General features: G+C 43.0%; 1 protein-coding gene across 3 annotated transcripts in view; it reads right to left on the reverse strand.

Annotated features, from left to right (window-relative positions):
• The window catches only part of LOC128838629 (histone acetyltransferase p300-like), a 116730-nt gene that overhangs the window by 11011 nt on the left and 89055 nt on the right, over positions 1-16664 (reverse strand). For all 3 annotated transcript variants that reach the window (XM_054030988.1, XM_054030997.1, XM_054030981.1), the window contains exons 19-28: positions 16089-16177; positions 13566-13646; positions 10170-10226; positions 8704-8781; positions 7420-7487; positions 4571-4721; positions 3868-4014; positions 3253-3366; positions 1519-1684; positions 659-823 (exon numbers count right to left, since the gene is read on the reverse strand). In XM_054030988.1, the coding sequence (XP_053886963.1) occupies positions 659-823; positions 1519-1684; positions 3253-3366; positions 3868-4014; positions 4571-4721; positions 7420-7487; positions 8704-8781; positions 10170-10226; positions 13566-13646; positions 16089-16177 (1116 nt within the window). The remainder of the gene's footprint in view (positions 1-658; positions 824-1518; positions 1685-3252; positions 3367-3867; positions 4015-4570; positions 4722-7419; positions 7488-8703; positions 8782-10169; positions 10227-13565; positions 13647-16088; positions 16178-16664) is intronic.

Raw genomic sequence — 16664 nt, forward strand, 5'->3', positions numbered from 1 at the left:
GAAACAAGGTGTAAATTTTTTAACAGTCAGAGTAATTAACCATTGGAACAATTTACCAAGGACCGTGGTGAATTCTCCATCACTGACAATTTTTAAAATCAAGATCGGATTTTTTCTAAAAGATTTGCTCTGGGAATTATTTTAGGAAAGTTCTATGGCCTGGGTTATATAGGAAGTCAGACTAGATGACCAGAGTCATCCTGTCTGGCCTTGAAATCTATGGAAAATGTCAGTAATGGACTCACTGTTATGCTCATTCTGCATTACTCAGCACTCTCATACCAATTAAGACAAACCAAGGTTAAAGTCCAGTGACACAATGTGTCCATCTGAATCTGAAGATAAGCTGGCTGATAATGGTTTCCAAGGCTCCCACACAATGATTTTCTGGCTCCCAATTAAGTAGAATGATAGCAAGAATTCAACTTACAGGTAGGGAAACAGGGGGAAATGGGCAGCATCTGGGAAAGTGGGAGAGCTGAGTCTCAAAATAAACATGCATTTTAGATAAACCTAAAGAAAATGATTTCCACCCCCAAATGGAAGCTTTAAACTTTAACATTTAATTCTGCACCAGGGACCTAGGGAAACTAAATGAAGATATAAGAAAAGATGGAGAAATATCATGAAGAATTAGGTAAAAAAAGAGTCTCCTTACATCTGTGCTCTCATTGCTAGTGTTCTCTTCTCTCTTCCGTTCTTCCTCCTCTTGTTCTAGTTCCTTAATGCTCTCCTCCAGCACGTTGGGCCAGAAGTCCCCTTCAAAGTAAGGCAGCTCTTTTGCACTTGTTAGACGATCTTCTGTTGCCTGCTTAAAAATATCCTATAAAAAAACATACAAACTTGGTTACAGCTATCATAACTATGCAAGTGAACCAGGGCACCCTCTTCTCAGAGGCAGCAAAAAAAGCACTGAAGACAGCATCCAAAAAAGCTAAGAGACACATTTAGTGGTGCTTCAATTACGGATAGTTTGGGTCGATGATTCAGATATTTAGTCCCCACAGGAAAAAAAACCCATTAGTAGACTGCTAGCCACTCACTGCAAGCCCATTTATTAGATAGAACAGCAATATCACACCACTTCCTACAGCCCTTGATCTCAAGTCAACATAAACCTGTAGACTTGAGGTCCTAACTGCATCAGCAGCCCAACCATGTATGTTAGGGTTTTCTTTTTTAAAATTGCTAAGATATCCCCAAAAGATTAACTCCATATTGGCTGTTCTTTAGTATTCCCATGGCCTGTAGCTTTGATTTTCTATTTCTTTGGGAGCAAAGGAAGGTGTGACATTACCTCATACCTCTTTTACTAAAATGGCTTCAAAAGATGTGTGATTTAGATAGGATTTACGTATTTTAACCCCAGACTGCTAAATACTCAATCCAGTTCTAAAACACAAGTTAATGCCTTACAAATTTCTTTGAATAATCCCACACTGCAGGACAAGCGGTGGGAAGAGAACCAAAACAGACTGCTCATGAAATCCGACTGCATCTAGTTTACATTTAACCAACCTTGTAGTCATGGACAATGCGCTCCGACACAGATTTGTCCAGCATCTTTTTATACCACTCTTGCAGTCGCTTGGGCTTGGGTATCTTCTGGTCAGGAGGATGGCAATGGAAAATATAGTCATCTCCTTCACTAGGTGGGCAGGCCCAGATATGTCCAGTTGTATATCTGCCATTGTAAAAAACATCAATACATCAGAATGCTGATGTTTATCACTAGGGTCTTCTATTCCTTTCAGCCACAAGGTGGAGCCAGCACAAAGTCTGCTGGTACTACAAGATGGACAACTACTGCAATCCTCTTCCTGATCTAAATTCTAGAGCAGTCGCTATATATAAGCAATGGATACCATTAATAAAAACATTGAGTTGTATTCTGATTGGCACGTGCATACAATATGGGCATGCATATTTTTACTAATTAATGCACAGACCTACACTGTGCAGAAACAAAGCATTTTCCCCCAATCTACAGGTAAAATCACTAAAGCCTGACATATACTTGCAACGGTCATCTACCAACTGCATTATAATTAGATGAGAGAAGTGTAAATTCTCAGAGCAAAGAAACAGATTATTTCAGCACTAGGAGCCAGGATTTTCCTTCCCCAACAAGACAGATGAACTGCTTACCAGATGAGATTCCAAAAACTACCTTGTCTTCTGAAACCTACTTTACTTTCCCAGCATTGATTCCTTTCCCTTGGCCTTCAAGGCCAATTAAAGGAAGAAAATTCCTCTATACCTGGGAGTTCTCCAAGTATATTTCCTCTGTAGCTCCTAGGAAGCATATGTTTCAGTACCATGAAACCTGAAATCATCTAGAAATTAATAACTGTGAAAGGCTATAGGACCACAAAGCCAAATTTGCCCTCAGTCCCTTTCCATCTATTGGTAATTTGAAAGACGCCCAAAACCAGGGAAAAGAGAGTAGACAATATACTCAAAATTCCAGTTATAAGTATGCTTCCTTGCTTCACTGAGAACAGTCTCTGCAGATCCCCCATCCCACTTTAGGGCCTTGTCTACATTACCGCTTAAGTTACATCCCTCCAGGGTGTGAAAAAGCCACTCCCCAGCAACGTAACTTACATAGATTTAAGGTAGTGTCTACACTGTGCTATGTCAGTGGGAGACGCTTTCTTGCGCGACATAGCTTTCACTTCTCGTTGAGGTGGATTAATTACGTTGACAGGAGAGCTCCCAATAATGTACGGTGTCTTCACCGGATGTGCTAAATCACAGTGGTGCCGATTTGGCACGGTAGCGAAGACAAGCCTTAGGAAGCTTAGCTAGCAGCAGTCCTCCCCTTCATGCCAGGAAAGTAGTTACCTGACTGATTATTATAATCCCCAAACGAGCACCTGACATAACCCATAAGCACAGAAAGCAGCATGAAGTGAAGATGTGGACTGAGCTTCATATAGCAGTTTAACAGATACTGGGGTAAGGAAATTCCATGGTGGGAACATAGCATAATACATGGGGCAAGTCTTTTATACCTTTAAAAAACTGTTCCACAAGTCTCTGCTGAGAAACCACAACTCGCTGCAGTGTCATATCCCCTTCCTCCTCCTAAACCTATCCCCCACGGTTTTGTTGCCCCTTCCATTAAGTTACTGGTTGAAATTAGATGGCATGCTCTTCAGGGTAGGGTTCATATCATTTTGTCTGCACTGCGAGGTGCCTAGCACACTACTGGATGCTGTAAATTAGGAAGAAGGATTAAAGGCTTACCCTAATTTCTTGACATATTCTAGGTATCCAATTAATATTTCGTGATAGACAGCAGTCCTCAAGCATTTAGGGCGGAAGAAATGAACACTGTCGAGGTAAGATATGTATACGCGCCTAGACAAAGACAGGGAAAAATATACATGACACTACAGAACAGAAGGCCAGAAATATTTCACAGTATTTATATACATTCATCCATGGTATTTTCTGTCCTTGAAGTACCTAATGCACAAGCCACTGTCTTCAAAGGCTATGGGTCCCATCTACCTCCAGGAACTCACCTTCCTTTACATCACCTCTGATCTGCAAAATCTGACCTCCCCCACTCTCTAGAACAGTCTGCTCCTTCTTCCTCACTGACTCCCTGTTTCTTTACAAACTAGACCCCAAAATCCATCTGTTTCCTGCTGCTGGAACACCACAACCAGATGCCCATTCTGTCACCCACCTGTCTTCAATTCCTTCTTACTATAACCTTATTGCTGTAACTGTTTTGTGTTGGGATATACTATTAGGAACAACAAAAATTTAATTATGCTGCACAGAAGTTTTAAATCTGAGACTTCTGAGCAAAGTAAAATTTAACCTCCCTTGACTGGCACTGCAGTTCCTCACCTCTGATTAGGCGGGGGGCAATCGGAGCCGTACTCCTGTACATGCATACCGAAGAAGCACAAGTCTACACCATCAATTTCCTCAAAAGCAAACAGGGCTTTTGTTCGATAAGGGAAGGACTCTGCCATCTCTCCACTGTCTACAAACCTGCAGATATCATAAGATAAAGAGGAGAGTAATAAATACTTTCATTCCATCAGGACAGAGAACACCACATGGTGATACATAAAGATAGTAATTAAGAGAGGATTTGCAACGCATGGTCAGAGCCATTTGTCACCGGCAATGGGAAAGCCAACCCTGACAACTATATCCCAGAGAAGGAAAAGTGTCCCAAGTTATCCTGAAAGTTTGTTCATGTTTCATCTCAATCTTTCTGGAGTGGAGGGATTTTAGTGTTTACATAAAGGACAAAACTAGAGAGCAACAAATACAAATAATCAAAGCTACAATGCAATGGAACACAGCTTTATTTTAAAATTGTTTAGTTTTAATCTCCAGAACTTTAATGTACTTCATGCAATATAATACAGGTGGGTGTGACATCACTGACAGCCAATCAAGAAAGCTCTGTTGGTGGTGTTCTGAATACTAGACACACACACTTTGCAGTTGCCAAATAGCAGCAAATGTAGAAAACTCAAACACCTATCTTTTGGGATGATGCTGGGAGCAGGCAACATTAGGACTTGAAGGGATGTACCTTGCTTTCATTCCAGGTTTTACTTCTACAGTTTTGTCGGAGGCATGAACCACCCTGACTGTGACCTCTCCTGACTCAGGGTGATTCTGTCTTCTCAGAAATTCATTCACTCTGTTCTCCAAGAAGGTACCCAGCCTTGTAGATGGCAACCCTGCACAAACAAACAAAACTCTTAACATATGCATAACTGGACATTCAAATTCTATTTCTCTATTTATGTATTAGATTATGAATGAGGGCACTGGGCCCAGGATTAGAGTAAGTAGGACATGCTGCATGTGGAAGTTTCAGGCTGCCTATCCCTGTCAGGTTCTAGCCAATAGTGTCAATACCTTCGTTCTCTTGAAGACAAATTCACCCATTTTTTTGATAAATAAAAACCCTACTAAATAGAACTATTCCATTTATATCCACAAGGATTACAGTCATCTCTCCTTTCAAAGGAAACCTAAACAAAGGAAGAGCAAGTATACAGGCATCTGAAGGAATAGCTGAAACTGGAAGTTCATGTAAGTAAGAACATGATGAGGCCCTAGCACAATGAGGCCCCAATCTCTTTTTGAGCCTGCAGACACTCCTGTAATATTAACAGTTTCTTGTCCACAGCCTCCAACTTTCACATTTGGCACATTCCTGAAAATCCCCACTATACAATAGTATCGTGAGTAAAATTTGCATGTAAGTAATTGGAAACCCTAGCTAATTGAACAAAATTGGAAGCAGCCCTCCCATTCCTCTCAGTAAATCCAGGACGCTTGGATTATGGAAAAAGCATACAGATGGTCTAACTTGAAGCACTAGTCTAAAAGTGGTTTGGCTTCCATTTTATGAGAATGCAGTTGAAGAGAAAAGCTCTGGGATGGCTAAGATGCAAACCCAACTATTTTTTCAACATTTCAAGACAATTCAGTTCTCTAAATTGCCTCCTTGCCCATTGTCAGAAAAGCTCACTACAAAGGTAGAACTTTTATACTATGCAATTACTAACACCCCAGTGTCAGTCAAGTTTTGTTTGGGCTGTTTGAGCAAAATGAAATGCAACTATTTACTCAACTTTTTAAACGCATTTTAAAGCAGAGTGAAAGGTGTCAGATTGAAAAGCTTTAAAAATAATCCCTAAAGAACAGACAATGACAGTAGAAGCTTCCTACACATTGCCTTCATCCTGATATCAATCCTGCCCAAGGAGAAGCCACCTCTAGTAGTGAGAAAGAGTGGTTTTGTTTTTGTGGTCAAACCAAATAGTCTACTCTGCCAAGACTTCTAGAGGTGCCAGCTGTGGGGATGACTTGAATGTGTTATCTTCACATTTAAGCAAAACAGCAATCATACAGGAGCCACTCAACACTAGTAGTATTAGTGACTGGGGTAAAAGTCTCTGTATCCCACATTAACAGTCCCCTAAACCAATACATTAGTAACAGGGCCGGATTAATCTTTTGTTGACCCGGCACCAAACATATTTGTGGGCCCCTCTGGGGGCAATGGAACATGGCATGGGGTGGTCAGGCCTTGGAGCGAGTGGCTGGCCGGGGCAAGGCACAGCGTGGACGACCCCACTCCGCCCAGCGCGAGGGCACTGTTTACAAACTGACAGTTGCCAGATGCATACTGGCCCGCCCAGCCCTGTGCCCCTTCCCCGTGGGGGTGGGTCCACGATGCATTTCACAACCGCCCCACCCAGCACCCCCCCCACACACAAATACAGTGCCCTGCACACCACCATCCCTATCCAGGACCCTCTCCCCCGCACTCAACCCCCACCACAAATGCCTAGTACCCCACAGACCCCCCCATTGCCCAGCATCCCAACATGCACAGATCTCCACACCCCCGCTGCCCAGTACCCTTCCCCACAGCCCCCAACCACCATAACTACACAGTGCCCACCCAACAGACCCCCACTGCCTAGCACCCCAAAACACACAAACCTCCCCCACTGCCCAGCACCTCCCACCCCCTCACATCTCAGCATCCCTCCCTCCCCCGCCCCCCACAGACCCACTCCCCCATGCCCTGGCCCGCCAGCGCAGAGCAGGGATCCCCCCCTCCCAGCACAGTGCTAGGAGTCAGGACAGCTGACACTCGGGAGCACAGAGCTGCCCCGTGCCCTGGGGGCCCCACCCGGCCCTACCCGCCTGTGTTGATGTTGCTCACAGTGGAGGAGACATTTCCTTGCATGGGCAAGGAGGGTGGGGGTGAAGCAGCCTCCAACTTCCCCAGCCCAACACTTCCACAAAGCAGCAGGGAGAGACGGGCCCTGCCCGGGGGAGCCCAAAGTGGACAGTGACCAGACTGGAGCGGCAGCGGGCTCCCCTCTGCCCCTATATCCACTGGCGGCTGCTGGCTGGTGATGGGGGCAGAAAGGAGCCCTCAGCTGGCCGAAAGGAGCAAGCCAGGGGCAGGGAGGAGGGGCCAGGGGTGGGGAGGAGCCGGCAGGTGGGGCCAGCGGCAGAGAGATGTCCTGGCCGGCAGGCCGAGAGGAGTGAGTGGTGGTGTTGGTGAGCCAGGGGGGTAGAGAGGAGCCAGCTGCTCCGTGCGCAGTGCAAGTGGAGGGGGCCCCGACCCCCTTTTGAGCATGGGCCCCGCCCCTGCCATTGTAAACCCAGTACTGATTAGTAAGTTGGATGTGTGTATTTTGAATAAATATGAGGGAAGTGATCTGGCTGAAATTATCTTCCCATCTCTATCCCAAAACACATGGAATCCCAGAATTTAAGTAAAAGCTTAAAATGCTAAAAAAATAAAATAAAAGAGGAACAGGAAAGTTCCCCTTCTCCCCCAATACATTGTTAAAATCTAGCCAATACACCTGAAATGTTCTCTAAACAAGTATCAGGAGGACTTACTTTTAGCAGAGAATTTGTTCTCTTTTCTGGTTCGTCCTGTTTTCTTTAAGCAGCCATCACACACAAAGCTGAAGGGGAAACAAGAAAAAGGAATGAATAACCCCATACCTAATGCTGCTAAGGTACTCATAGTAAGATTCACAACATAGGTTTGAAACATCAGGAACAAAACATTCTACCAGATGTAAAAGACTAGGGAACAGCCACACTGAAAATATTGGATAAAACAGGACAGGAGGAAGAGAATGGCAGTAACTCTACTAGTGGAAAGTTACTGTCATCTTAACATCTGGAGCTTTTCAAGACAGAACATGAGAAAGCTGAATGAACAGAGCATGAACACAGTTGATCTTTACAATATGGGCTTATTCCTCTGAAACCTCAGGTATTACCACTGATGGAGACAGGATCCTGGTTAGAGGAACTAATGGTCTGATGGGAATATAGAAAATTCTAGGATCCTAGTACACAAAAAAAATTCTGGACAACCCTAGGATTCTTCCCCAAGCAGTTAAGGGCCAACCACCCTTATAAAAAGAGGAATAGGAGTAGCAAGATAGCAAATCCCCAAATTGTGCAATCAGCAAAAAGTAAGAGTTCTTTTTACAGAAATTTACTTACAGAATTATAATTGATCATTTGTTATCTTAATCACTATAATTAGGACACACTAATAACATTTAAATTTACTAAAGTCTCTTGTACTTTTGAGTTTCCTGATTAAGAAAGATCTACAGCAAGTCCAGCCAAGATACAAATGGAGATTTAGACCTTTGCCTTTCAGGATGTAAATGGCTCGTAGCTGGGGTCAAGAAGATGCAGTCTACCAGTTCAATTCTTCAGTGATGCCAAAATGTTTAAACTGCAGTTTATATTACACAGAAATACATATCCCAAAGAGTAAGGAAAACAGACCAATATAAAGCAATGGCAATTAGTAATTATGACATCAGCACTCCTGGTCAAGGACAATCATAACTTCAGTGAACTAATATCTAAAAGTTCTTCTTTTACATAAAGGTATCCTAGTGATCAGCAATGGTAAGAAATGCAGAACATTTTAATCAAGACACCATCCAATATTTAAGTTTATTGGACATTGGATATTGTTTAAAATGTTAACAGCTAATGGAATGTCTCCCGTTGGATCAAGTTTTTTTTAGACATAGGATTTCATATATATAAAACGTAATGTATCAAAATGTAGGTATATACACATAAACACCTGTACACGAACCAAATGTCATCTATTCAAGAAAGGGAGCAAAAGCTGAAGAAACTCACCCAGATGGCCAGATTATTTCGTTATGAAGCACACAGATCTGGTGCATTTTTCTCCCACACTCTATACATTCAACAAACCTGGATGTCAGAAAAAAAAGTGTGGAGAGCACATTAAATCAACTATACTAATTACAGGGTTACTTAAGCTAACAATGTTTCAAAGATAAACGTGTACTAAGACTCGTACCTCATGCCTTCCCTAACACACAGAGTCAAAGGGAGACAGGGACCCTATTCCTTGAGAGTTCAGAGATGTAAGGGTGGACCGGTGTCATTTGTGCTAGGGGCCTGGGATCAGAAGCAGCCTCTGAATTTTATTCTTTGGACTGCAGAGGCACTACAACAACGATGGAAGGGATAGAGTTATGAGCCGTATTTTCATTCTTTCCTTCCATGACCCTTGCCAAATTGAAAAGCAACACTGACTGATCCCAGGGTAGGCATGAGCCCCTCTGACCTATTCATTAGGAATTAAGACATTTTAGCAGCTGCAATGTGGGTGGCGGAATTAGGGACTGGATTAAGGGCTAAAAGATGATAAAAAAGCATTGGTGAGATGTAGGGGAAGCAGATTGCTATCTGGTCACCACTGGCTCCAGCACCTGAATGTCCACTACTCTTTCTCCAGCAAGAAGGACAGAATAGCAGCCAACTCTGTATAATTTAACATATTCTGTCATCCCGGTATAGCTGCCTGCAAAGTAGGATTTCTGCTCTTGGTTATTACAGAAACCAAGAGCAGAAAAATGCTGCTGCAGAATGATCTGAACTAAATTTTGACCTCTCCATACGCTATACCAGGGGTGGCCAAACTGTGGCTAGTGAGCCACATTCAGCTCTTTTACCATTCAAGTGTGGCTCACTGAGCCCCCGCCCCCTGCACTATTTACCCCCCATTCTCCACCTACGGGGGATGAGCGGGGAGGAAAGAGGGGTTTGGCCCTCTGCCTTGCAGGGACTTCTGCCCTGTGAGGAGGTGGGTCACTGGGCTTTAGACCCACTGGGTTCACCTGCCAGGGCTCAGGGCTTCGGCAGGAGCGGGGTTGAAGCCCCGAGCCCCATCAGGTGTGCCATGGCTCTCGAACTTCTGAGCTGCATACAACAATCTTCAGAAGGTCAGTAAGTTTGGCCACCCCGCACTACACCAAAAGAAAGAGCTTCAAGTAGCACAGCTAACTGCAGATTTCTATCAAACATCAGAATTCAAGAAGAGCGAAATGGACTCTGCAACTCCAGCAGCCCATAACCTCAAGATCGCATTTTCTCAGGCAGATCTGTGACAATCTGGAGTCTCAGGACAGAATGCAAAACTTGGTGCTTGCACACCAGCCCCTGCTGGCCAATTAATGGAGCAGCATTAAGCTAAGAAAACTATGAAGTGATGGCTTTTTTCACAGGGGGTGAACGAGGAGATTGGGGATATAGATTTAAAAATAAATAAGTTGAGTTGCCAGAGTATTACTTACAGTTCAGGATCTAGTGTATCATTTTTCCTCTTAGAAAACTGTTCTTTGTTTATCGTACTAAGGAGAAAGAGACAGGTGATAAAAACTTAGTTGTGATATAAGATAAGCATTCATAGTATACTAATTTCCCGCATCTCGAGCATGCCCAGGCACATTCACTGTAACTGGATTTCTTAAGTGTTTACGATGCTGTGGGTATAGGAGTAAGAAAGAGTTCATAATGAGATGGCTGAGCACAAAGTATGTGCTTGCTCCTGCCCTGGGGCAAGGATGCTGTTCTATTGGAGAGTGACTTGTACAGACATTTGCTCCTCCCAGAAATGAGATTACTAGTGCATGCCTCAGGTAGATTTGAACCGGAGAAGTGCACCAGTAGTCTAAATGCACACCCTGGAATGGCATATAGCTATCTCAATTTGCGGCTCATAAGTTTTATATTTCTTTTTTGAAAGCCTTTTAAAATTTAGTTTTGGGTTAGTTTATGAAACATACCTTTCCTCTATGAGAGATAGTTCCTACAAGGATCTATGGAAAAATTGGTATAAGCTATTATGGAGGGAATACGCTATTCTCAAAACAACCTGGATTATTCAGACCCTTTCACAATGAGACCAGTTATAATAGCCTCCTCCTGGAGTAACACTTGAAAAAAAACTTCTGCTTCCCCCTGCAGCCTGGCCCTGGTACCCAGCTGTACCGCTTCTCACTTAATCTGGACTATCTTTTTCCCCATTTAACAGAAAAATCCCTCCAACCTTTATGAGTCTTTTGGTGATGGGGTCCCAGCCATGGATATCTGGGATGTGGTTTATGGCATAGTAACATTGGCTCAAAGAGCTAAACAGCTTTGAACTATCAATACCTAAAACTACACTAAATGACAGTAGGTAGAGCTGTGAGATTTGGAGGGGTTGAGCGTGTGGAGAGAAGCATGCACTGAAGTTATCATAGGAACAGAGAATCAGTCCAAGTTGCATGGGATTGCTTCCCCTTCCTATCCCCTCTATTTCAGGGTTCAGCCTGGGTTTTGCAGGATGCAGTCATCCTTCCCCACAAATATGAGATTTATATAAAAGGGCCAACCCTCCCTATCATCTCAGAAGTTACATGCTATTCCTCATCTCACACATCAAAAAGTTCTGGTTTTGTTACTATTCTCTCCCAACCCTTTTCTTCTAAAAACATGCTGTCAGAGTGAGAAGACTGGACTCAAGGTAATGGGGCCTATGAGTTTACAGGCTGCACCAAAATTAATATGAAACAAGGGGTGGTGGCATACCAAAAAACTTAACTACTGACTCATTTGAAGGAGGAGACTTTCAAATTCATTATGTAGTAACCACTTATTTATAGGATTGGGGAGGGGAGTACACCACATATTAGGAATTATTTTCTTCATTTTACTACTGTTAATAGACATTTCAACACCATTTACTAGTTACATTTAATATGAATACAGTTCAACTATTTGTATTTGCAATTATAGTACAAAATTTGGTATACAGAAATTAAGCAGCACTCACCACAGAGGGTGGCCTTTCTTCATTCTACCTGATGCTGTTGCAAATTGTGCTATTCACTTTCCTAATTTATGTGCAATGTGGTTTATACATTGCCGATTGGCAAGTGGCAGTTCATATGGTCTAGAAGTCTTACAGATCTCAGATTATAAAAAACAGTTTAACATGAGTAAACTGTGACCTTTGATTCTAGGGACACTATTGGAAATGCTGACTAGCATACCAAGGCCACAACACCCACTTCTCTCTGCCCCAAAGAAAATTGACAAGTGCTCCCACAGCAATCCTAGGTATAAATGATCCCTCTGCAGTTATTCTAGATAGTAGCATATCCCTTACTGTGACCAAGATTTGGCCATTTTGTGCTTCTGATAACCTTTGTTTCCAGTTGAAGGCATCATCTTGTACCTTCCTTCCTATATGCCAGTTTCCAATCACCCAGATTGGGAATTTTCTGCGTTCCCTACCTCTTTTCCCCCTGTAGAATCTATGCTCCAAGGAGTTTCCCTGGAGAGTCCAATATCGGCCCTAATCGGCAAACTAACAACTCTGCACTCATCTGCCCATGCTATTGGTTTCCTTCCTCACTGGAATTCTCTGTTGCAAGCCATGAGGAAGCAAACAATGTCCTAGCAGTTGTCAGAGCATCACTTCCACTACTATTACTACAGAAAAAACAATTAAATCCTTGTCAAGCTCTCCAAATCGTCTGCCCATCAGCAACTGTGCAGCATCTCTTACATCAGGAGTGGGCAAACTTTTTGGCCCGAGGACCACATCTGGGTATGGAAATTGTATGGCGGACCATTAATGCTAACGAAAATGGGGATTGGGGTGCGGGAGGGGGTGACGGCTCTGGCTGGGGTGGGCTTTTGGGTGGGGCTGGGGATGAGGGGTGGGGGTGCAGTAGGGTGCTCCGGGCTGGGACCAAAAGGTTTGGAGGGCGGGAGGGGGGGGGAGATCAGGGCTGGGGCACGGGAGAGGGTCAAGGGGCCAGGCTCCGGGCGGTGCTTACCTCAAGCAGCTCCCAGAAACAGCGGCACGTTCCCCCTCTGGCTCCTATGCGGAGGCGCGGCCAGGCCACTCTACACGCTGCCCTGTCTGCAGGTGCTGCCCCTGCAGCTCCCATTGGCTGCGGTTCCTGGACAATGGGAGCTGCGGGGGTGGCGCTTGGGGTGGGGGCAGCATGCAGAGCCCCCTGGCTGCCCCTACGCATAGGAGCCAGAGTGGGGACATGCCACTGCTTCCAGGAGCTGTGCAGAGTGGGGCAAGACCCCGACCCCACTCCCCAGCTGAAGCACCGGAGCGGGGCAAGCCCCAGACCCCGCTTCCCGGCGGGAGCTCGGGGGCCAGATTAAAACGTCTAGAGGGCCGGATGTGGCCCCCGGGCAGTAGTTTGCCCACCTCTGTCTTATATGATTACAAGATAGTGCTCCAATAAAAAGGGTCTTAAATAGCTCAATGGCAAAACTGAATTGTTCTTGCTTGTACTTTTAGGCAGAAGACAGAAGAGTGAACAGAAAAACTCCCTAAAGCAGAAGGGCATAGATTCAGCGGAGATCTAGAAGGATATTTGCTATGCACCCTACCCTTTAAAAAACGTCAATTTTCACGTGAAGATATATCCTGACCTCTTAGTATTGTCCAGGATTTGAAAGACAGGTGTCCCTACCCACACTTAAGATAAAATCCAGATTTTTAAACTTCCCCCCACTCAGTATTTGGTCCAACTCTTGAAGAAAGATTAAAGCAAACCCCTTTATTGCCTAGGTATTTCCTAATCTTTGAGAGTGCATTTTAGATCATGCTATAGATCAGAAATCACAAAAATAAAAATATATAAATAACTATCCCAAGCAGATATATGGCTACTCACGTCTGAGGTTGTGATGGGTCATCCCCCAGAGAAACGCTCTCCCCCTGGATTTCGTTGAAGCACTTCTCACAGAAATGATACCTGTCAGCAAGAAGGCCATATTTGGGTGAACTGTTCCGTCCACACAACACAGCCCAAGCCAAGCAACGGAGCCACCAATCACAGCAGGCCAAGGAGGGGGCGGGAGCAGAGAGCAGGTCATCAACGGCGACAGGGATATTCAATGATGTAGATTTATGGGCCCCACAGTTTGTGTTTGGTTGGTTTGTTTTTTTTGGTTTGTTTTTTTTGCAATCAAAGCCAAGTGCAGACAACGACAAGCATGAAGGAGAAATAAAAAATAACACACACACGAACAAACAAAGAAATGGGGGTTGTAGGACAAAAACAAAAAACACAAAAGCAGGACAAGACAACACAAAGCAGAAAGCCAAGGCAAAGCACAGATTAGCATTAAATCTCAAATGGGATCACAAGCAGCAAATGATTATAGCAAATAAAACAAAAGAGTATTACATTTTAGCATACCCGCACCCTCTTCATTTTAAAAATGAACGCAATATAAAGCAAAGAATCAAAATGAGGAAAGGGAAGAGGGTAGAAGGACGGAAGGATTGCTACTCTGGCAACTGTATCAGGATAGCAATTCTGTCTGCAAGAGCATCTGCTAGGAGATGACTGGAAGGGGGAATCTTCCACCTTAAAAAAAAAACCACTCAAAGACTGAAGGGCCACAGGATTCTCTCCTCACTGAAGTGGACTCCATGGCTTGCAATAAGCTACAAGATTCTCATTTTCATCAATTTAAAGGGACAGTAATCAGTCCTCAAAACCACCATCCATTTGTTTTAGGTCTGTCAAATTACATGTAAAACAGGTATTTGAAATGTATTAATTGCATTCATACTGCTCTAGATTCGCACAGTATTGCCATACCCCAATTTTGAGACACAAAATACTTTAGATATCAACAAAATGAAACCGTTCTGTGGTGCTTATTTGCATTTGAATGAAACTAGAGTGTTTTATTCAAGATCTGATCTCCACCCCTCAAAAGTCTATTGAAACTACAGTCTCTCCATTACTAATCATGTTAACTGGAGTGCACAAAACATCTAAAAACAAAAGAATGAAAAATAAAAAATTGCGACAGTTTATCATAAAGCAACACAAACCAACACTATGGGATCTGTAAAGCTAAAGAAGTCACTTTATCCTCTGAGCTCCCTCCAGTATAGATGGAAGCTGAATCATGATTTTACTTAAATATAGATTATATATACACAGTTTATATATTACATACACATATATTTAAAGATCAGAAGTGAATGATACTCAAGTTATGGAAGCAAGTTTAGGAAGAAGATTCTTCTGGTCCATTTAGTGCTCACCAAAGGATGGCACATGAGGAGAAACTATTGACCCATGGCATGAAATGTTCTTGCATATAAAACCACTGAAAATCCAGATTCAAATTTCTTTTTACGAGACACTATGGCCTCTTTTCCCCACTCCTCCATTCCCACCCATAAAAACCTCCCTTGATGCATTGTAGCAATCCTCTTCCTGCAGTCAAAGAGGGCTGGATGCAACCACTGTTCTGTAGATTCTCAATGCTTCTTTCCACCCCTACAGGCTGAATACACTTCCCCTCCTGAAAGACCTGGCTGGCTTCAAGATGAAAGACTTTTCTTTGAAAGGTGCCAGACCGGAGAACAGAAAGCAAGAACCATACTGAATAAAAGGTGGCATAATTGAAAGATATCTCCATCCCTCTGTTTAGACTGAAGTGTTTAGTAACAAACCAAGGGCTGCCATCCCTGCATGTTAAGCGCAGCACAGTGTTCTTCCAGGATAAGAAGAAATATCTAGCAAGAAACCCTCCCTGGGAAGTTAAATAGGTTTTAATAAACTGCAGGTCAAACATATTAGCCAGGAAGAGAATTTTGGAAGTGACAGTATTTTATATTGTTGCTGACAGCCACAGAAACGCAACAATTCACTCAAGGGGGCTTGTGATGAGAAAAGCACTAATTCCCTCAGCAAGATTTGAATAATTAATGAAGTATGTGTCAAAGACAGCTACATTATTCACTGCAAAATTCTTCATAATAATAGCATAGAGAACCAGTTACTTGCTGAATATGATCAGAAGTTCACTGCACAAAAGAAAGTTACTAACTTATCTGCTGAAGGACTGTTGTGTACTGTTTGGCAAGGAGCAATATAATTTATTATAGCATAATATACTGATGAAAACAAAATCTGACTACAGGATAAAAGTCTACTGAATACCACAGGTTTTTTTTTTTTTTTTAAGACAAAGGAGTAAGAGCAAAGGGTGCAACAAGCCTTTTTGCAGAATGGCAGCTTGCTAATACACAATGTAAGCTGTTTAGGATGTTTCCAGAAATTTAGAATGTGACATGAAGGTATACACATGTATGAAGGATGCATACATATACAGGCACGCCTCTGCCCATAGATTGATTAGTGATGCATGCTGTAACCAGTTTTACTTACCTGTTCTGGTAACTGTAGTAAGTGGCATCTCGAGGGATTGTGCATAACTGTTTGCCATAGCAACACAAAGTCTGTGGTGAGAACTCCAACTGCAGAAAGAAATTATTTTCTTAGTATTCATGCATGTTTCCACTGGCTCTCCCTGAGAAGTGGGTATGACCCTTACAGTGAAGATCATTTGGATTACTAAGATTGCACCATTATGTGCACAAATCTGAACAGTACAGTATGAGAGTCTATACTGAACGTTAACACTATAACAATGTTCTGTTCAGCTGTCATTTACAAGTTAACCATTTCTTTACACACTTTTCCCAACAGGGAATCTATTTCCCCGTTCTATGATTGGGTGAGTCAATTATATAATACCACAGAGCGATCACTTTGTTATAACACTCAGAAAAGCTGATGTACCTATTTCAAACTACATTAAGCCTTAATACATATCCTCACAAGCTTGCTTCTGGTGCATTATATTAAAAAAATTTTGGTTTTAAGCAGTTTGCGTAGTATTAGACATTTTATGACTAAGATTTTAAAACGGACACCTAAAATTAGAGTCTAAGGTCATATCTA

The sequence above is a fragment of the Malaclemys terrapin genome, chromosome 1 (assembly GCF_027887155.1).
Source record: "Malaclemys terrapin pileata isolate rMalTer1 chromosome 1, rMalTer1.hap1, whole genome shotgun sequence".
Taxonomy (NCBI): Eukaryota; Metazoa; Chordata; order Testudines; family Emydidae; genus Malaclemys; species Malaclemys terrapin.